The following is a 22774-nucleotide window of genomic DNA, read 5'->3' as shown; positions in this document are numbered from 1 at the left end:
GCTTTGGGCTCCTCTTACTCTTCTTTTTCTAGCTGTTTGAGGTAGCATCAAGTTATTTATTTGTATTCGTCCTGTTTTCCTGATGTGGGAACTCAGTGCAATAAATTTTCCTCTGAGGACGGCTTTCATTGCATCCCACAAAATCCGGTAAGTTGTATCTGCATTTTCATTTTTTTTAGGTATTGTTTAATTTCTTCTTTAATTTCTTCTGTGACCCACTGATTACTCAATAGTGTGTTATTCAGTTTCCATGTGTTTGCGGGATTTTTGCAGTATCTTTTATCATTAAATTCTAATTTCAGAGCACTATGATGCGATAACATGCAAGGGATGATTTCAACTCTTTTGCATTTGTTTAAATATGTTCTGTGAGCTAATATATGGTCTATTTTAGAGAATGATCCATGTACTGCTGAGAAGAATGTGTATTCTAAAGTTGTTGGGTGGAACATTCTGTATATGTCTATCAAATCCATTTGTTTACAGGTGTGATTCAGTTCTGTTATTTCTTTGCTCATTTTCTGTCTGGTTGATCTGTCCCTTGGTGTCAATGGCGTATTAAGGTCTCCTGTTACAATTGTGTTACTGATGATTTGAGTTTTCATTCTGTTAATAGTTGTTTTATATAACTGGGTGCTCTGGAGTTTGGTACATATATATTTAAGATAATTATCTCTTCCTCTTGGAGTTTTCCCCTTATGAGTATGTAGTGGCCTTCTTTGTCCTTTATGATCATTGTTGGTTTAAAGTTCACATTGTCTGCAAACAGAATGGCTACTCCTGCCTTTTTTTGGATTCCTGCTGCATGAAGAATTGTTGTCCATCCTTTGACTTTCAGTCTGTGAGTATCCTTCTGGGTTAGATAGGTTTCCTGTAAACAGCATATGGTTGGATTTTGTTTCTTGATCCGTCCTGCTAGTCTGTTTCTTTTAATTGCTGCATTGAGACCATTTACATTAATGGTTATTACTGTTAAATGCTGGTTTATTGTTGACATGTTATCTCTCTGCTGTTGCATCTTTATCTTTCTGTTCTGTTTAATTATCTGCTTTGCTTAGTGATTTTTTCCTTTGTGTATCTAAACTGTCTCTCAATATTTTTTGCAGGGTTGGTTTGGTGTTCATGAAGTTCTTCAGCTGTTCTTTGTCATGGAAGTATCGTATTTCACCATCAATTTTGAATGATAGTTTTTTAGGATACATCAGTCTAGGTTGGAAATCATTTTGCTTTAGGATCTGGAATACTTCACTCCATGCTCTTCTTGACTTTATTGTTTGTGCTGAGAAGTCTGCTGTGATTCTGATCAGTTTTCCTTTATAAGTGATCTGTCTTTTCTCTCTGACAGCTTTTAATAATCTATTCTTGTGTTGGATTTCTGGGATGGTGATTATTATATGTCTGGGTGTAGTTTTATTTTGGTTATGGCTATTTGAAGTTCTATATGCTTCACTGATCCTGATGTCGGTTTCTGATCTCATGCTTGGGAAATTTTCAGCTATTACTTCTCTAAATATCCTCTTGACATCCTTTATGTTGTCTCCTTCTTTTTCATTAATCCCTATCATTCTTATGTTATTTTTCTTTGCATCATCTTGCAGTTGTTGAATTGTTGTTTCCTGATTCCTTGTTATTTTTAAAAGATCTTTCCTTTCCTGTTCACTAGATGCAATCCTGTCTTCAAGGTCTGAAATTCTATCTTCACTTTCATTAAGGCAGTTTTTGCAACTTTCAGTGGAGGTTTTTATTTCCTGTATGTCTCTGTGAATCTGCATTATGTATTCTGTTTGTTTCTTATATTGCTCGTGTAGGGATTCTATCTTTGTGAATGGTGATTTCTTGGCATATCTCACAGCTATGACATAACTGGTCAATTTATGATCCTATTGGTTTTTTTCTCAAGATTGTATCCATGAGAGATTGTGAGGGCCTCATCACTTTAGGAAATACTTCATTTGTCATATTGAAATGGATGTTTCCTCTTGGAAGGGGTACTAAATTGGGTCCTGTCACAGCATAATTGATCCCCCATGAGGAGTGACCTCCTCAGAGAGTGTTCTGAAAGCTCTACTTTTCCTGGAGTCTAGGAAGATTACAGATTAAGTGCAAGTTCAGAAATTTCTAGGCATAGTTCCATTGGGAAGCCCTGTAATTGGCTGCCACCTTAACATCTGCAGACTGCACAACCCTTAATCCCTCTAGGAATTAATTTTGGTAATTTAGCAGCACCTTGCTTAACTTGTTTAGACTGGTCCATTGTTCAGGGATTATGCTTATGAGCCCGCACACATGCAGGACATTTGAACTCTCCTATAAACCTGGGTCTTGCCAGTGTTGCTAAGTTACCTGCTGATGTCTCAGCATCCAAATCCCTCCTCCTCAGTACCCTATATATTTGATACACATTCCTTAAATAAAGAGATACTAGATTGGACTTCCTCAATGTGTCCCCACTCTTAGTGTCTCTTGTTTCCTATTCCTCTCCTCTCCCCCTCTAGTGTTTCTGTCCACTTACCTGCAGGCCAGGTCAAGTGCACCCCCCACATCAGCCACGAGAACAGGGGACTTAGTGAGGGATGATGTTCCTGGGCCTAGAGGAGAACAAGTAAAGCAGAATACAGGACCGACGTGGGAGCCTACCACACAGCTGAACCTCGGTAAGTGAACAGCAATTATGGGACAAGAAATTAGCCAGTGTGAGACTTTGTTGAAAGTTTAGAAAAGCTTCAAAAACACAAAGGGTAATGGGAAAAACAATTTAGCAGTTTTGTCCACTGGGACAAGAAATGAGCCAGCATCAGATTTTGGTTAAAAGTTTAAGAAAGGCTTTAAAGACGTGAAGGGTAAAAAATAAATAAATAAATAAGCAAATGTCCATTAGGGATAAACTTTAACTCAGGAGCAAAGTGACCCGGTAGCCGCCTGCCCCTCCCCTATACTGTAACAGCTGTACAGCTCCGGCTTCAGCGTATTTAACTTTTGATATTAGGAAGGAATTAAGGGACCAAGTTGAACTTTTAAAACAACAGATTAAACTGAAAAAATTACATCTGGATTTGATTGCTCAATTGTAGAGGCTGAAAATAGCAAAACTTTAAGTGAATAGTGAAATTAACCCTAGAATTTCCTCTGCAATTTCTCCACTCAGTGACTCTCAATGAGAGGCATGGTTTCTAAATTTACCCCCATGGCCTGGTCCAATCTTAAAGCTATATGAAATGGAGGCTTTCCCAGTGACAGAAATGATATGTGCAGATGGTGGAATTATTTGAGACTACTCAGGTTTCAATTTCAAACTGAATAGAGTATTAAAAACAGTAGTTACACAGTAGAAAGACACAGCCACCTATCCTCTTGGTGTCTTAAATTCTTTGGCTGACTGCTGGCTCACACCTACAGATTGGCAAGGATTCACTCAAGGAACTTTATCGGATGGGATTATGTTTTGTGGAAATTGGAATACATAGAAAATTGCAAAGAGACTGCCAGGCTCAACACACAAGCCTGCAATGGGTGGGACTTGGATATGTTAATTGGGGATGATGCCTATGCCTACAGAGAGGCTCAAAAGCAATTTAAGGGAGATATGAGTTCCTCTCTGATGAGCATTAAGCAAAGGCCAGGGATTTACGTCAATGGCACAAGTACTTGACAGCCATGCACAAGGAGGTGAGTTTAGTCTACAGGGATGGAAATTTAGCTCAGTGGCACAAGTGCCAGCCTGACAAATGAAAGGCTGTGAATTCAATCCCTTGTAACATTGTCATTGCAGCTGTTTATCAACAAGGCCTTAAATACAGCCATATGTCATATATGGATTACCTATAAATCTTTGGGGGAAAGATCTACTGGCACAAATGGGATTAATCGTGGGTAGTTGAAATACCATTGTCCCTGCTCAAATGTTAACTAGTGGATATTGACCTGGTAAAACTGTATCCTCCAAACAAACAGTACATCAGCCCAAGTCACACATGTTGCATACTGTCACTGCAACCCTTTCAGCATTTCCCAATGAGCCAGTGAATTTGTATGCTGACACCTCTTATATTGCACATTCTATGCCCTGCTAAAGGAGCTGGACAAATCAAAAGTGCCTCCAGCACTGGAGAACTTCTTAGGCAAATACAGGTGCTTATTATTAAAAGAACTTGCCCTTTTTTTATTGGACATCTACCTGCTCACTCTGGGTTACCAGGACCACTGGCCAATGGTAATCATGCAGCAGACCTGGCCACTCGACTGCAAGCTCTCTTTTGTACTTTAGCTAATGTTAGCGCCGGTGACTATGAAGACAGTGTTACCTCAGCACAAAAGAGTATCAATTACACCAACTCAGTGGTCAAACCCTCCTTCTTATGCACCACATCACCACAGAGCAAGCCAGACAGATAATAAAAATTGCCTGTCTTGTGCACACAGCTCCAAGTTCCACACTTTGGGGTTAAACCTAGGGGACTTATCCCCAATGAATTATGGCAAATGGATATCACCCATATTCCAGTGTTTGGAAATCTTAAATATGCTCATGTAACTATAGGTACCTTTAGTGATTTCCTTTGTGTGTCTCTCCAGAGTGCCAAAGCTACCAAGCATGTTATTAGGCATTTGTTAACTACCTTATTATTTTGGGATGCCCGCAAAAATTAAAGACTGATAATGCTCCAGGCTATGCTAGTTCTGTCAACATCTTCATATTCATCATGTAAAAGGCATAACTTATAACCCTCAAGGTCAAGGCATAGTTGAAAGAGCACAAGGCTTCCCTCAGGTCCCCCTTTACTTTAAAATATAAGAGGCTGCATCCTCCCTAAAACTCACTGTTGATAATAAATAAAAAAGGGGAATGGTACCCCACAAGGGGGACACTTGAAAATATTGTATCTCATGCCTTATTTATCCTTAATTTTTTAAATTTGGATGCTGCTGGACAGTCAGCAGCCACGCATTTTTGGCATACTGAAACACAAAAGCAATTTGCTTTTGTATTATGGAGAGACCCCGTGATTAACTCATAGCATTGTGCAGACCCAGTCCTTATCTCTGGACAAGGATCAGCAAGCATTTCTCTAAAGAGATGAAATCTGGGAGATGGCTGCCTGAACGATTGGTTAAACAAATAGATCAAATACAACAAATAGAGGATAATGTTACAGATGTCTCCAGGGACGAAAAATGACTCCTGAGAGAATTTTTTCGCAGCTTTTGTTTTTCAGAGGATGGAACCAACAGCCTGGATCCTGTCTCTTGGGATTACGATGAATAAGTTGATGGCTTTTGCAAACAACAGGTGGATGCCTTAAAAATGCAACCTATACAGGTCCACTAGCACAGATTTAGAATGGCTGATAGAGAAAATTATGCGGAGCCTGCAAACCTGTATTGTGATAATGGTTTGTGGAAGCATGCTGCAAGCTGTGTTTCTCTTGCCTTGGTGTGATAGACTGGATAGACAGAGATGGGCAACTGGGCTTCACACGGGATGCCAACCTCCACCTAAGACAGGAACTGGGCCTCTTGCTGCCCTGCCTTCCAATGATGGGTGAAGCTAGGTTGGCCCCCCTGTAGAAGTGCCCTGACCCAAGACAGGCACAGTCTCCTCAAGGATGTAGCCTCTTATATGCCTCTTATATTTTAAAGTAAAGGGGGACCTGTGGGAAGCCCTCTAATTGGCTGCCACCTTTACATCTGCAGGCCACACCACCTTAATTCCCTCTAGGAGTTAAATTTGGTAATTAAGCAGCACCTTGCATACCTTGTTTAGCCTGATCCATTGTTCAGGGGTTATGCTTATGAGCCCTCATGGGAGGGAAATTTGAACTGACCTATAAACCTCTATCTTGCCACTGTTGCTAAGGTACCCGCTGATGTCTCAGCATCCAAATCTCTCCTCCTCAATACCCTATGTATTTGATACTCATTCACTGAGTAAAGAGAGACTTGATTGGACTTCCTCAACTTGTCTCTGCTCTTTGTGTCTCTTGTTTCCTTTTCATCCCCACTCCTCCTCTAGGGTCTCCAAGAACTTGCCCGCAGGCCAGATCAGGTTCCAGGAGATCTCAATGTGGATTTTGTGAAAGCAGGCAAATGAGTGTCCCTGAAAAACCTGAAATGTATTTTGATTATTCTCATCTTGGTGTGCCTAAGCTTAGAAGCGAATGTGATAGAATAGGTATATTTAGGGTTAATAAATCTCATATTGTAGATAATCAACATGCATTCAGGCAGCGCCGAGCAGACATTTGATCCTACATTTTAAGGTAATCAGAAAGACACATGAGAATGAGGGCAGAGATACCAAACTTTATTGGTTTCAGTTGGCCATTGCTCATCAGCATGTCTAACCTCTGGGCCCCTGATACAATATAGTGAAAAATATACAGTTTCTCCTTGTCTCAATCAGTGGGATGGCATTCCTGGAACTCTGGGCATTTGCTGCTACGTGTGTGCCTATGAGATGCTGTAAGCCCTGGCCCAAGAGGCAGCACCTATTACCAAACACATGAATCAGATGATTGGTGGGCTTGAGTTTCTTTCTACCCTCTACCCTCTGGGAGGGGAATAGACCACTGAGAGAGAGTTAAAGCTCTAATGGTTGAACACTGCTATCTATGTAATAAAACCTCAATGAAAACCCTAATGGTGGGTTTAGGGTACTTCCATACTGGTGAACATGTTGGTGAGTAGAGAGCAAGCACACCCAAAATAAGACATGGGTGACCTATGCATCTGTTCAAGCAATTCCCATGTAACGTTGCATAAACACTAGTTTCTTTATTTATTTTCAATTAATTAATTTAATTCATTGATTTTCACAGTATTGAAGATTAAACCTAGGCCTTTGTACTAAGTTATCTCATCAGATTTTGTATTTCATTTTTTCTTATTTTGGAACAAGGTCCAAGTTGTCCAGGGTGGACTCTGACTTGTGATCCTCCTGCCTTTGCATTCTAGATGCTGGGATCACGTGCATGGACCATTACATCAGGCTCAGATTGCCTTCTTGAGTTCTGAGAATCATTCAGTAGAATTCTCAAAGATGGGTAGTGGAATTCCAACGTTTATATAGCCAAGGCATTAGAATTTGAAATCTGCCCTGAGACAGATGCCTCAGAGTGATTCATTTTCCTACCTCAAGCCATGTAGCCATTGAAAGCTACCAATCACACATTATAGAACTTTTAGTTTCAAGATTTCCATAATAGGTCTTAAGCAATAAGTTTAGCTTTTCAGGGCTTGGAAAAAAAGTGTTGTTGTGAGAACACTCAGGATGATGCTCTGGGCTCTGCATCCACAGACCTAACAGATTTCACTGAAAAGTGAAGTCTGCTGCTACAAAAGACTGACAGCCACTTTATCCAAGCATTTATTTAAGTCTGCACTGAAATGTGATGTCACCAGACATCATACTTCTGTTTAATACACAACATACTGCAACATTCTTGTGCAATGTATTAATTTTCAAAATTACAATGTTTTGTGCATTAAATATTTCCTTATTTTTGAAATATAGAAGGACCCCAAGCATTTTGTAAGGAGTAAAACAAAATAATGATATATAAAGAAGGTGTTAAGACTCACCACCATATGCCATTTTTTTTGTTGTCTTCAACATAGCCAACAATAACAAGTTCCATCAATGCCATTCCACTGATTGAGATAAAGACAAAATGTTTTCTCCCTTGTATTCTTCCATGACATCATGACTGGCTACAGAATTTTTTTTAAATAATGGCCACTTGCAAAGATGTACAAAAGAAAACAGGTGTAGGATATTAATCATTTATGTATTCATTATTCAAACACAACCATTGGTAATCTATGGAGATTGCTGTATCTATACGACAATTTATCCTATATATATTTCTCCCATATATTATATATATATATAATTTCGTATATAGACAAACAAATAAAGACACACACTATGTATATAGTTATACTATATATATATATATATATATATAAACAAATAAACAAGCATTATTATTTGTTTGAGACAGGGTCTTGCTGTGCAGTTCAAGATGGGCTTGAACTCACTGTGTAGCCCAGGCTGGTCTCAAACTTGCAACAATTCTCCTGTCTTGGCCTCTAGAGTGCTGGGATTACAGGCTTGTACCACTGGACATTTTTTTTAATAACTTGTATTTCTTAACTCAAATCTCAGGCATCATTCAATTAATGAATGCATAAATACTTCAGTGGTGTGTATAACCATATTTACATTTTCAGCATATAATGGTACTCTTCACAAAATTAATGTAATGTCCAGAAAACAAACTATAGAATGGAGTTTTTGCACGTTCAGTTCCTGCCCACTGCTCACCAGATACGGTGTTTGATTTCATTGTTTGCCATGTGGATGGCCCTGCATGACCATTTCCCTAGTTCAATGCAGACTCTCTGCTGTCCCTGCAGTCCAGCGGCCTGCCTTCTGCCTGGAGCGTTCCTTCATGGGTCCCTGCAGGATTCTGTTGATCAGATACTACTACAATGCCCACTCCGGACGCTGTGAAGCCTTTTTATATGGTGGCTGCAGAGAAAAGCAGAACAACTTTGAGACCAAGGAAGAGTGCATGAGGGTCTGTGGACAGAATCCCACGGTGCTCACTACAACTGCAAGTGCTGGAACACAAGGTGAGGATTAATTCTGTCAATCTATGAACTGGGGAGCTTTTACTGTCTTCTGATGTCCTCTTAAATTTCTTTCATCCCTGTGTAATTTTCACCATCGATGTCTTTTATCTTCTTGACCAGACTGATTTCTAGGACTATAATTTTTTAAAACCTATTGTAAATGGAATTTGTCACCTAGCTTGTGTATAGAAAACCTATCAACTTTTAATGTTGATGTTGCATTCTTTCCTTCTTCATTGTATTTCGAATGAGTTTTACTGAGTTACCCACTCTGACCTGAAAATGCCATTCTTCTAGAAGCCTTTTAGACTCTTCCACAGCCAGTTTCATTGGACAGGACACTGGGGCTATGTAAGCACTGGTGGTAACGGAGGCAGCTCACCCCAGATTGACCAAGTCAGAATCCATATTTAAAGAGATCCAGGAAGCTCACAGTGTTACTGTTTGGGCAGCCCTGTTGCTGAGACTTGGCTCAGGCACCAGAACAGGAAGCCTGAGCAAGTGGGATGATCACAGAACCCTTCGGTGGATATCGGCTCCTTCCTTTCTTTCATCTTACAATTTTCAACCACTCAACCCGGATATGATATGTTCTGCCAGGAACAGGTTCCACAGAAACATCCATTTAATTCAAATTGATGAGCTGACTCTACCTGTATGTGGCTCTTTCTCCTCACAGTCACATGGGCACCTTGTATCAGGAACTTACTGGGCTAGGTCATCTGCTTCTCCTCTCCTCTGTGCTCAATAGGTGAGGCTTTGGGTTGAAGCAAACCTCTTTCTGTCTCTTGAGCTTTCCTAGGGAGTTAAGGAGTATTACCTCCAGGAATATTTCATGATTTTATTATAATTTTAGTATACCACACATTCAGCAGCAGCTATGTCATTCCTCAGACCCCAACTCTGGAACTCTTTTATTCCTGCTCCTTGCCCTTCCATGGCCTCCAGCCCCTCTCTATCCCACTGTGGTATTGTTGCTGGAAATCGGGAGCAAAATCCAGGGGTCCAGGGATTTCAAGGAGCAGGCTCAGCCCTCTGCTCCCTGAGGCCAATCAAGGAAAGGTGCACATAGTGAGTTCAAGGCCAGTATGAACTACATAGTGAGACCCTGTCTTGAAAAAATGCAAAACATAACAAACTCAAAAGCTTAGGTAATGAAGCTTTGATTAAACCACCAAATAGAGAGTTTGGAACACTTCTGTGTGTTGGTGAACATACTGATATCCTTAGGAGAGAGCTACACCCCAGAGATAGCATGGATCTGGTCATTTGGGACCATCCCATGCATCTGGCTATTTGGATTCTTCCTGTGTTGTATCCTTTATTATACACACAGTGAGAAAAGTATACTTTTTCCAATACTGTAGATTAAATCCTGGCCTTCACACTCATCTATAGTCCCAGCCTTTTGTAGTTATTTGAGAACCAGGGACCTGGATTCATCTGAGACTCCTAGAAGAGGTCTAGGCAAATGGTGGAGGCCAGGGGCCACTCATACCTTTCATTTGCACAATACCTCTGAAGATGAGGATACCCTGATAATTTTATTTTTGTCTTTTTGAGACAGAGTCTCGCAGTGAAGTTCAGGCTGGCCTTGAGCTCACTTTGTAGCCTAGGCTGGTCTCGAACTCTCAAGGATCCTCCTGCCTCAGCCTCCCAAAGAGTGCTGGGATTATAGGCTTAACCCACACGCCCGGCTTACCCTGATCATTTTGTAATGTTATCATCCTACAATGGCATAAGTAACAAAATTAATAGTGTCCAGAAAACAACCTATGACGATTTTCATATTTCCCTTTCCCTTCTAACTATTCACTGGACCCATAGGTTGCTTCTACTTTCATCACCCTAGTTGACCACAGAATCTCTCATCACTACATCCAACTGTCTGCTTCCTGCAGGAGTCCTAAAACCCCTGTGACCCTGCACCCTAAAGCTCCGCAGTGACACTTAGTTTTCCTCTCTCTGGCCTTTTCATTAAGTACTTTCTAAGTTCTTCCTCCACACTGAGCCACACCCTCAGCCGTATATTTTCAGTATTTTCTGATTAAACTAATGAGTGAATTCTGGTGTTTGTAACAGCAAGCCTTAATTGACGCCATTTCAGAGATGGTGGTATTTTGCATTGTTCTGCAGAGTTATGGCACTTTACTTTTTGCACACTCAGGCTGAGACCTACCAGTTTTAGGCAGCAATCCCATGACAGAAATCCCAAGAGGCAGCTACCTCTTGATGGCTAGCCAAAGCTTCACAAAACCTCGGTCACCCTTCACTGTTAAAGCTTATTTATTTTTTGTGTTTTTGTGTGTGAGCTTGGGATCTGAAGTTTTTTTATTTAAAGAAAAAAAACAAAGTGGTAAAAAGGTACAAGTAATACAGAATTTCAAGAAGAAACATGCAGTAAGAAATCACTATTTAATACATTACATATTGTCCCTTTGGAACAGTTGTCCATATTACAAAATTAAAGCATACAGAGTGGACATTCATACAGTGAAATTGCAAACAGTTCTGTTCAATGCTCCAACAAAAACTCAGTAATATGGTTTTCTATCCTACACACATAAATATTCATGCAGTCCTATCCTTTAGACCAATTTGTTTTCCTCTCTTTTTTACAATAACAATTACACTTTTTGGGTTTTTATCACTCCCACAGTTCTTGTAACTTTTTTTTCCTGGAAGAGAAAAAAAAAAAAAAACAAATGTGACAAAGCAAAACAGAGTCGGTTAGAACAGAAGGATGGACATAATACATGATGCAAAGCCGAATACCAGGTGATCAAAGATGATTACCATTATGCCTCGTGCTATCTTAAAAAGAGTTGCCTATATTATCAGGTATAATAGAATTGAACAAAACAGTACAGAACAAGACCAACAAAACCTACATTGGAGACCTTACAGAACTTCAAAAGAATATAATTGTCAAACCATAATGGGCATCACGGCAAATCTTATTACCCTCAAAGTGGTTGCCTGTACCCTCAAACGATACTATCAAACCAAACAATGTAGTAAAATCAGTCAGAACAAGATGGGGAGTGCAATACTGGTGTTCAAATCAGGTTAATAGAAAACAAAATGTTAGTATAATATATCTTGCTACTTTTTAATTTAGTTTTCCCTTGATTAAAAAACAAGAAAAAATAAGTGAATTTTTTAAAGGAAAAAAAGGAGGAGATTAGGATTAAATAAAACATAGTAACAGAAAAACACAGGTCAGAACTGAACAATTTAAGCATCATTGTGTTTCACCACCAGATAACATGACATAAGAGTAGTCACCATAGTGTTTCTTTCCTGAAATTATTTGAGTATAACTTCATATACCATAGCAGAAAACGTATCAAGACACTGTGAAGCCATTCAAGACAATGAAAGAATTACAGGGTATTTAGAACCAGCTAACTGAAAACAAACAGCACTTTCTATATTATCTCTTTGCAATCAAAATTTTTGTTTATACTATTTTATATAGTAAAATATAGTAAGATACAACATGTTAAAACCAATGAAAACAGACGAACAACAGCTTGATGGGACTTCAAAACAAGATGATATTAATTCTGCACTAGCTATTATGATGTCTTGTTTTCTTCAAAATAGCTACTCATACTATCACAGAAAATAAAATAGAACAAAGCAGATTAAAATCATTCCAATTAATGAGTGAAAGCATCACATGGCTTCATACCAATATGATTCAAAATCATGACTACCACATAATTTTAGGTATTCTTATCATTTCTTACACTAGGGAAACAATTCTGTATTTATACATGTGAATTTGATTTATTTCACTTACGAGTATGGTCTCAAGATGTGTCTATTTATTTATAAATATCTCTATGTGATCCCACTTTATAGCTGAGTAGTACTCCATTGTATAAAATTACCACAACTTTTTTATCCATTCCTCAGTTTCTGGACCCTTAGATTGTTTCCAAGATCTGACTATGACAAAGTGTATTGCTATAATAATGTGTGGACATATATCATTGTGGTATGATGTTTTCAGTTCTTCTGAGAATATGGATGTGGAATAGCTTATCTAATGGGCCTTCCAATCCCAGGTATTTGAGAAACATCCAGACTGACCTTCTCAGTGGTTGCACCAGTCTATACTCCCACCAGCAGTGCAGGGGCATTCCTTTTTCCCCACAGCCTCTCCAGCATTTGTTCTTGATAGTTTTCTTGATCCTGGCCATTCTTTCAGGAGTGAGATGGAATCTCAGTGTGGTTTTAATTTGCATTTCTCTAATGACCAATGATCATGAACATTTTTTCATGTATTTATTTGCCATCTGTATTACCTTACCTGAGAAGGGTGTATTTATCACAGATGCCCATTTTTGGACTGGGTCTTTGAATTTCGGTGGTCTGAATTTTTTTTTTAATCTTGATGTGTTTTACACAGCAGTCCATTGCCTGAGGGACAGTTCCCTAAGATTTTTTTCCCAGTTTGTGGGTTTGCTTTTCACTATGCTGGAGATTTCTTGTGACATGCAGAAACATTTTAATAAGACATGATCCCAGTTATTGATTCAGGCAAGTATTTCCCGTGCGGTTTGAGTCCTGTTCATGAATTCTCTACCTGCTCATATATCTTCAATATTTTTACCCAATTTGTCTTCCAATAAATTTAATGTTTCTGTTTTATAATTCAGATATTTGATCCATTTAGATTTCAATTTAGTACATGGTGATAGGCATGGGTCCAGTTTTAGTTTTCAGCATATAGAGAGCCAGCTTTTCCAACACCATTTATTAAGGAGACTTTCATTCTTCCAGTGAACATGTTTAGCCCATTTATCAAAGAAAGGTGGTTGAGTGTGTTGGTAGCTGTGGTTATATCTTCTAATCTGGTCCATTGATCTGTGGCTCTGTTTTTATTTCACTACCATGTTGATTTTATTACAGTAGATTTGTAGTATAATTTCAAGTCAGGGATTGTGATGCCTCCAGCCTTGCGTTTGCTGCTTAGAATTGCCGTTGCTATTCAAGTCTCTTCTGGTTCCACATGAATTTTAGCAGTGATTTCCTTAGATCTATGAGGTATGTTGATGGTATTTTCATTGGGATTGCATAGAATCTGTTATAACATTTTGGGAAGAATAGCCAGGTTCGCAATATGTATTCTTCCTATCCATGAACGAGGGATGTCTTTCCATTTTCTGAGATCCTCTTCAATTTATTTTTCAATTATAATTGTTCCCTGTATAGATACTTTACTTCTTTCATGAGATTAATTGCTACGTATGTCATTTTTTTGGATGCTAGTGTGGAGGGTGGCTTCTCTTATTTCTCTCTCAGGGAGTTTGTTGTTAGTATATAGGAATGTTACTGATTTTTGAGTATTGACTTTTTATCCAGCTACATTGGTGAATTCATTTATTATATCTATGGAGTTTGGGGGGTCTTCTATGTAGGGTATCATATCGTCAGCAAATAATGATAATTTAACTTCCTCTTTTCCTGTCTTTACTCCTTTTATTTCTCTCTCTTTTCTAATTGCTCTGGCTAGTATTTGCAGTACTACATTGAATAGGATGGTGATAAGGGTCATCCTTGTCTTGTGCCTGATTTTAAGGTAAAGGCCTTCAGGTTTCGGACATTAAATATGATTCTGGATTTGACTTGACATAGATGGCCTTTATCATATTCAGGTAAAGACCATCTATTCCAATTTTCTGTAAGGTTCTTATCATGAAGGAGTGTTAGACCTTGTCAAAAGCTTTTTATGCATCAATAGAAATGATCATGTGATTCTTGCTTTTGGCTCTATTGATATGGTAGATTACATTTATTGATTTACCTATGTTGAACCATCCCTACATTCCTAGGTGGAATCTCACTTGTTCGTGGTATATAATCTTCTTGATGATTTGCTGCATCCTGTTTCTGAATATTTTATTTTGGATTTTTGCATCTATGTTCATTAGGAAGATTGGCCTGTAGTTCTCTTTTTCTGTTGGGTCTTTCTCAGGTTTTGGTACTACAGTAATATTTGCTTCCAGGAATGACTTAGGAAGAATTGCTTCCCTTTTGGTTTCATTGAAGAGTTTGAGGAGTGTCGGCATTAAGTCTTCTTTTATTTCTTGTAGAATTTCCACAGTGCATCTATCGGGGCTGGGTTCCTCTTTGCAGGTAAGGACTTAGGAGTTTCAATTTCATTAATAGAAATCGAATTATTCAGCAGTTTTACATATTCTTGACCCAGCTTTGCTACTTCATCTGTTTCTAGGCATCTGTCCATTTTGTCTGTGTTATCGAGCCTATGAAAGTAGAGGTTTTTGAAATAAGTGTTGTTGATCTTCTGTATTTCCACAGAGCCTCTAGTGACTTCACTTTTTCATTCTTTATTGCATGAATTTGAGTTTTTTCTTTCCTTTTTTAAATAAGTTTGGGAGCTTATCAATTTTATTTACTCTTTCAAAGAACTAACTCTTTGATTCTTTGATTCTTTGGATTGTTTTCTTAGTCTTTATTTGTTAATTTCTGATCTGCTTTTTATAATTTCCTCCCTCCTTTTGGCTTTAGGCTTCACTTGCTGTTCTCTTTCTTGATGTTTGAGGTGTAGCATCGGTTCTTTGTGTTTGTTCTGTTTTCGTGACGTGGGAACTCAGTGCAATACATTTTCCTGTGAGTACCACTTTCATTGCATCCCACAGATTCTAGTAAGCTGTATTTGTATTTTCATTTTCTTGTAAGTATTGTTTGATTTTTTCTTTAATTTCCCTTACGACCCACTGATTGCTCAAGAGCGTATTATTCAATTTCCGTGTGTTTGTGTGGTTTTTTTCAGTTTCTTTAATGATTAATTTCTAGTTTCATGGCACTCTGACCTGATAACACGCGTGGGATAATTTCAAGTGTTTTTCTTTTACTTAAGTATGTTCTGTGGGCTAGTATATGATCTGTTTTAGAGACTGTCCCATGTACTGCTGACAAGAATATATACTGTGATACTGTTGGCAGGAACACTCTGTGTATGTCTATCACGTCCCATTCGTTCACAGGTGTGATTCATTTCTGTTATTTCTTTGTTGATATTCTGTCTGGTTTATCTGTCTCTTGGTGTCAATGGTGTGTTAGGGTCTCCTGTTAGAAGTGTGTTATTGCTTATTTGATTTTTCATTTCTGTTAATACTTGCTTTGTATAGCTGGGTGCTCTAGAATTTGGTGCATTTATGTTTAAGATTGTTAAATCTTCCTCTTGAATTTTTACCCTAACAAGTATTGAATGACCTTCTTTATCCTTTTGGCTCATTCTTGCTTTGAAGCTCACATTATCTGCAAACAGAACAGCTATCCCCGCTTTGTTGGGGGGGAGGTCCAGTTGCATGAAGAATTGTTTTCCATACTTTGACTTTCTGCCCGTGTGTTTCATTTTGGGTTAGATGGGTTGCTTTTAACCAGCATTTGATGGGATATTGTTTCTGGATCCATTATGACAGTCTATTTCTTTTAATTGGTAAATTGAGACCATTTACGTTAATGGCTATAACTGTTATATATTGGTTTATTGTTGACATTTTATCTTTCTGCTGTTGCATTTTCATCCTTCCATTCTGTTCAATTTTCTGCCTTGCTTAGTGTCTTTTCCTTTGTGTATCTAGACTGTCTTTCAGTATTCTTTGGGATTGGTTTGGTGATCATGAAGTTCTTCAGGTGTTCTTTGTCGTGGAAGTATCTTATTTGCCCATCTATTTGGAAGGACAGTTTTGCAAGGTACATCAGTAGGTTGGAAGTCATTTTCCTTAGGATCTGATATAATTCACTGCATGCTCTTCTTGACTTCACTGTTTGTGTTAAGAAGTCTGCCCTATTTCTGATAGGATATCTTTATAGGTGATTTGTCTTTTCTCTAACAGCTTTTAATATTATGTTTTTATTTTGGATTTCTAGGATGGTGATTATTATATGTCTGGATGTAGTTTTATTTTGGTTATAGCGATTTGCAGTTCTGTATGCTTCTCTAATCCACATGTCAGTTTCCATTCTCATGTTAGGGAAATTTTCAGCTATTAGTTCTGCAAATAGTCTCTTGATATCATTTATGTTGTCCCCTTGTTTTTCATTTATCAGTACCAATCTTAAGTTGTTTTTTTTTTTTTTTTGCATTATCTTGCAGCTGTTGAATTGTTATTTCCTGAGTCCTTGTTACTGTTAAGAGATCTTTCCTCTTGTGTTCACTAGCTGCAATCTTGTCTTCAGGGTCTGAAATTCTATCTTCACTTTTGGGGAGGTGGTTTTGACAACTTTCAATGGAATTTTTGATTTCCTGTATATCTCTTTGAGTCTGCTGCATCTATTCTGTTTGTATCTTATATTATTCATCCAGGGATTATATCTTTTTGTTTTGTCTCTCAATTTTTTAACTTTGTCTTCTTTAGATGTGTTCAGCATTTCTTTCATTTCTTTTACCAATTCCTCTTTTACCTGGGAGATGATTTCTTATTTGAATTACTTTCAAGCTTCCCAGAGTTGCTTCTTTGTTTCAGTTGCTATAGTTTCAGGTGTATGGCATATATTTTCTTCTATGCACATGGCTCCTAGTCTTTCTTGGGATGGGCTGGAGATTTTTTTTTTAATTTTATTTAAGGAGAAAAAGAAAAAAAGCAGAGAAAGGGTACAAATTATATAGATTCATAGAAAAACACAAACATAGGAAATCACTAGTTAATGGATTACATATTGTCATCTTAGAAATAATTGTTCAAGTTACAAAATTAAAGCATATAAAGTGGACATTCCAACAGTGAGACTGCAAACAGTCCTGTTCCATGATCCAACAAAACTCAGTGATGTCATATTTATCTTATACACTTAAATATACATGCAGTTATATCATTTAGAGCACTTTCTTTTCCTCTCTTTTATACAATGACTATTACACATTTTAGGTTTGTTGCTCCCACAGTTCTTATTACCTTTTTGGAAGAGAGTAGAACCAAATGTGACATAACAGAACAGAGTCAGTCAAATCAAAAGGGTGGACATAATAGATAATATAAAAGCATAATACAAGGTGATCAACAATGGTTACCATAATGCCTCCTGCTTTCTCTAATAGAATTGCCTATATCATCAGTTATAATAAAATTGAACAAAACAGTAAAGAACGAAACCAACAAAACCAAAACTTGGAGACATTATAGGTCTTCAAAAGTAGATAATAGTCAACCAGAATGGGCGTCATAATGAATCCCACTATCTTCACAGATGTTGCCCAAACTTTCGAACCTGGTACTATCAAGCAAAACAGAATAGAGGAACATCAGTCAAAACAAGATGGTGAGAGCAATACAGGACTTTAAATCAAGATAATGGAAAGTCAAAGTGGGTTACTATAACATATCCTGCTATTTTTTATTTATTTTTCCCTTAATTAAAAGGATAAAAATAAGAAAGTAAATAATAAAATGCAGATTGAGATAAAAGAGGGCAAAACAGCACAGATCAAAACATAGCCATTTAAGCAAAATAGTGGTTCACCACAAGATAATCCCAACATAAAAGTAGTTACCATATTGTCTCTTTTCCTTGAAATCTTTTGAGTATAGCTTTGTGTACTGTAGCATCAAATATATCAAAACAATGTAAAACCATTTAAGAGAATGACAGTATTACAGGGTATTTAGAATCAACTAACAGAAAATAAACAATGGTTTCTGTATAATCTTCTTGTCTATAAAAGTTTTTGCTTATACTATCATACATAATAAAATCCAATAAGATACAACCTGTTTAGACCAATGGAGACAGAAGAACAAAAGCTTAATGAGACTTCAAAACAAGATGATACTAAATCAGTATTACCTATTAAGACATCATTTTCTACAAAATAGCTGTTCCTATCATCCAATCTTCTCTGCCTCATTTCTGTTGAGCTCTTTTTCTGTCATTAGTTGTCAGTTTGTCTTCTGCATTTTGCTTTCTGCTCCATTCATTGTGGCCTCTCTGCCACTATTTCTGGATTCTTTGTATTTTTCCTTTTTAGAATATCCTGCAGTATTTTCTGTAGAGTTGAATTGGTGGTTGCATATTCCACTAGTTCCTCTTTATCCTGGAAGCACCTTGTTTTTCCATCAATTTCGAGGGATAGTTGTGCAGGATATATCAATCTTGACTGGAGATTATCTTTCAAAGCTTGAATTTTTCCCCCCATGCTCTTTGTGATTTGATGGTTTGTGAAGAGAAATCTGCTGTAATTCTGATGGGTGTTCCGTTGTAAGTGATCTATTTCTTGTCTCTGACGGCTTTTAATATTCTGTTCTTGTATTGGGTTCTGGAATTTTAATTATTATATGCCTGGGTGATTCTCTGCTTGGGTTGTAGGTTGCTGGGGTCCTGTATGCTTCATACAACTGAGTATCTTTACCTTTTGCTAAATTAGGAAAATTCTCCTGGATTATTTCTGTGAGTAGTTTTGTAGTTCATTTGTTTGTGTCTCTACTTCTTCTTTTATGTTCTTAATTCTCAAGTTATGGATCCTATTATCATCTTCTAGTCTTTGTATAATTGCTGTTTGTTTCTTCGTTATTTTTAAGAAGTTTTTCATTTCATTCTCCCATATTACAAATCTTCCCTCCAGTTCAAATAATGTGTCCTTAGTTTCTTTCAAGCTGTTATGTCAGTTTTCGATAGAGTTTTTAGTTTCCTGGTAATCTCTTTGAACCTGCTTCACATATTCTATGCTTTCTCTATTTTCTCCATCAAACAATTCTCCCCTCTTTTCCTGTTCTTCCATTCTACCATCTGTTTTTTCTTGGGTGGTGCTTAGCATTTCTCTAACTATTCTGCTTATTTCTAGCTTCAGGTCATTAATAACTTCATTCCTGAACTTGTCTATGAGGCTCTGGAGATAGCGCTTTATATCTATTGGTGCTGTATCTGCTATTGCCTCTTTCTCAGGATTGGGGGCCGAGGAGCCTTTCTTGTTGCTGCCTCTTCCCATATTCTTTGTTCCTTATATATGCAAGCATGTATAGGAGGCCCAGCTTCCTTCCCTGTCAGCCACAGTCTGATTGAATTGCGCTGCCTAGGTGTTCCCGCCCACCACCACACACTAGGAAGTTGCAGACCAGGCAGCCTATGCGGGGCCTGCCCCTCCAGGTCACCTTCAGGCACTGGGATCTGGGTTGTGCTGGCCTACTGGGTCTCAGCCAACAGCATCACATAGGCTAGGCACTGCTCACCAATCCCGCTTGAGACAGGGATATGTGGCTGAAGTCACTGCAGCACCCTGTTACCGCAAGTCTGCTGGTCCCAGAATGTCCTCTGTTGGAGGCTCCAAAACCGTGGAAGAGTCCCAGTTTCTCTCACTCACCGCAAGTCAATGCACTGCTCCCTGCCTGTCCTGCTTTCAACTCCCTTCACTGATTCCCGTTCTCGGAGCTTTCGCTCATCTCTCTCCCTGCCGAGCCGATGTAGACGCAGCAGCAGCGCCGGGAAACCCAAATCACGGTTTCCAATGGCGTGGGCTTCGACTTCCATGCTGAGGCTTTTCTGTTCCTGTTATAGCACCAGGATTGCATTCCCAGTTGGTTTCTCTCAGCCCGGTTGGTTCTTGGGTCAGCAAGACAAATCTCCACTTGCTTATGATTCCTTACTCTGCACCATTCCTGAATTCTAAGCTCCTTAGCTGCTGCTATCTGTCTGCCATGTTCTCCTGGAAGTCCTGGGCTGGAGGTTTGAGCTTGCTTTGTATGTTTCATTTTGTCATTTTCATCTGTTTCTGTGTTTCAAGAGATGTCCCAAATCTTGCCCTAGGTGTGTTGGAAATTGCATCCCATGCCTTCAGCTCCTGGGACTGAATGGAGGTTACTAAGCGTGGTCCAATCTAGATTACTGGACCTCCTATACCACCTCTCATGTTCCAGCAAACTGGGCAGGTTCCTAACCACTGTGAGTGATGGTCCAAAGCTCTGCCTGTGCAAGCACTGATGTACTGGAACTCACTTCACATGCCGCAAGCCCCCCTGATTGAAATAGCTGTGCATGGTCACATTGGGCTACAAAACCTCCCAAGCCTAGTGTAGTATAGCTGGAAGCTGGGCACATGCTTGATCACTGGGAGCAATGATCTTAAACTCTCCTTAGTCATGCGGGGTTGTGTAACTCCAGCAGCTCCAGTTCCCAGGTTTGAAAAAAGTTCTCTCAAGCATGGCCCGGCAAGGTCTGGAAACCTAAAGAGCTCTGTCTAGTGTGGCTGGAAGCTGGGCTGGCCAGTATTTCTCTTTGTAAAAAAAACTTGATTATTTTTATTTCTTAGAACATTTTTCTAGTTCATGGTATTGCAGTCCTTGTGCTGAGTTGGTACATGTACATAATGCATCTTAACGCCTTTTTTTCATCTGCTTCCCTACTTTCCCTCACCCTCTACCCATATCTTGATTGCTTTTCTACACATGGCAGTATGTAAGGTTTACATTCCATGTACAGGGTTAGTACAAGTGCATCACAAATAATACATCTTAATTCCTTTTTAATCCCCTTTCCTATCCTTCCCTCCCCTCTCTATCATCTGTTGATCTCCTTACTTTTTCTATGTGTTTTTGATATATCATGTTTACTTTCCTGTGTGGCATTGACACATGTACATGATGCATGTAAGCTGCTGTTGTTGATCTCAGTCTCCACTGCATATCAGGACAAAAGCAAAATGAAGACAAAATTTGTGCTAGAGAACAACACACATGGTCTGGGTTCCAAATGTGAATGGAGTCCTTGTTCTCAGTAGAAACCTCTTGAGGTTGGTCTTTTCCATCTAGATTTCTATCAGCATTCTCATGTCCTGAGCTCAAATTTAAAGTGTCCATCGACTTTGGCTCATAGCATTCTAGGGCTGCTTCTCCAACCAGCATCTCCAAACCTTTCAAAACACCTCTCTTGAACCAGTCCCAAAGGCTTCTGAACCACATGGTCAGGGATTATCTCAGCAATAATCCCTCTTCTGAGTTATCAAATATCTTAATTTCTTTCCCTGTCTCGGATACAATATCAGATAGCTCAAATTAAAGCACAAAAGGTTTATTTTATTTAGTTGATAGATATTTGCCTTAGTTACTTTTCTTGTTGCTGTGACAAAATGCTCAACACCCAGAGTAAAGAGGGAAAAGTTTATGTAGCTCAGAGATTGTAGAGGTTTCAGTAATTAAGCAGTTGGCTCCTATGCAGGGGGTTATGGCAGATAGGCCTCACAGAGGAGAAACACTTATGGTGTACAGAGGATAGCAAAGCAATCAGTGAGCTCGATAACATCTTTCTGTCCCTTTTATTCTCTATCTTGGCTACCAGGATGAGGGTGTTTCCAAACCAATCAGTGAAACAATCACACACGTTTAACCTTAGCAACCCACACTAGATCCAGCCACTTCTAAAAAAGCTCCACCTATGACTTCATGAGGTATTGGTGAGGGGCATCTAGACACAAGCCATAACAAGGTTTGAGTCCATAATCAGCTGGCTCCAAAACAAGGAAGCATTGCAGAGGCATAGGAGCAGAGGGTTTGTGCTCATGGAACAGCAGACAGGAAGTAAGGAGTGATCAAAGGAGGAACAAATAAAATGTATGCCCCTAGACTGAACCCCCAGTGACCTACATCTTCTGACCAGGTTTTATCTGGTCTGGCAACAATACTCAGCTTAAGAATCCTGAGCAGATTTATAGGAATTTTGAAGCCCATATTACCTGAAAAATAAATCACACAGATTTACACAACCACCAAAGTCAGTCTTTGATAGGGTCTGTGCTGCAGTTCTGGGTTTAGAGGTGAGGGGTCAGTACAGTGGAGGGAGCCCTTCTAGACTAACCTGAAAAGTGCCTGTGGAGTGTTGTTGAAGTAGCAGCTTCAGTCCTGTGATTGTCAGAATACAGACCCATCATCAGTACAGGGTTTAATGAGTCTCAGTTGTCATGGTGCTGATCCAGAGAGGGAACAGGGCTAAACAAGGGAAACTTCTAAATGTGACAGAAAAGTTAAAAATCAACATTCTGATGCTTTGTTAAAACAAGATATGCTCACCCAGCCCACCACACAGATCATTTGACTAAGTTGGCCTTGAACTGACCATGTCAGCTGTGACTTAGAGATAGCTCCACCTGACTCAATCTGACCACATCCATCTGGAC

At 38.8% G+C, this 22774-nt stretch overlaps 1 protein-coding gene across 1 annotated transcript in view; it reads left to right on the top strand.

Annotated features, from left to right (window-relative positions):
* Positions 1-22774, top strand: part of LOC100725189 (papilin-like) — a 133720-nt gene that overhangs the window by 86761 nt on the left and 24185 nt on the right. Inside the window, exons 10-11 of the mRNA XM_023564182.2 lie at positions 2496-2654; positions 8416-8634. Of these exons, the coding sequence (XP_023419950.2) occupies positions 2496-2654; positions 8416-8634 (378 nt within the window). The remainder of the gene's footprint in view (positions 1-2495; positions 2655-8415; positions 8635-22774) is intronic.

Source organism: Cavia porcellus, unplaced genomic scaffold (assembly GCF_034190915.1).
Source record: "Cavia porcellus strain 051 isolate PalLab524CR breed Dunkin Hartley unplaced genomic scaffold, mCavPor4.1 scaffold_5, whole genome shotgun sequence".
In the NCBI taxonomy this organism is placed as follows: Eukaryota; Metazoa; Chordata; class Mammalia; order Rodentia; family Caviidae; genus Cavia; species Cavia porcellus.
This window is presented reverse-complemented; position numbering and strand designations above follow the sequence as displayed.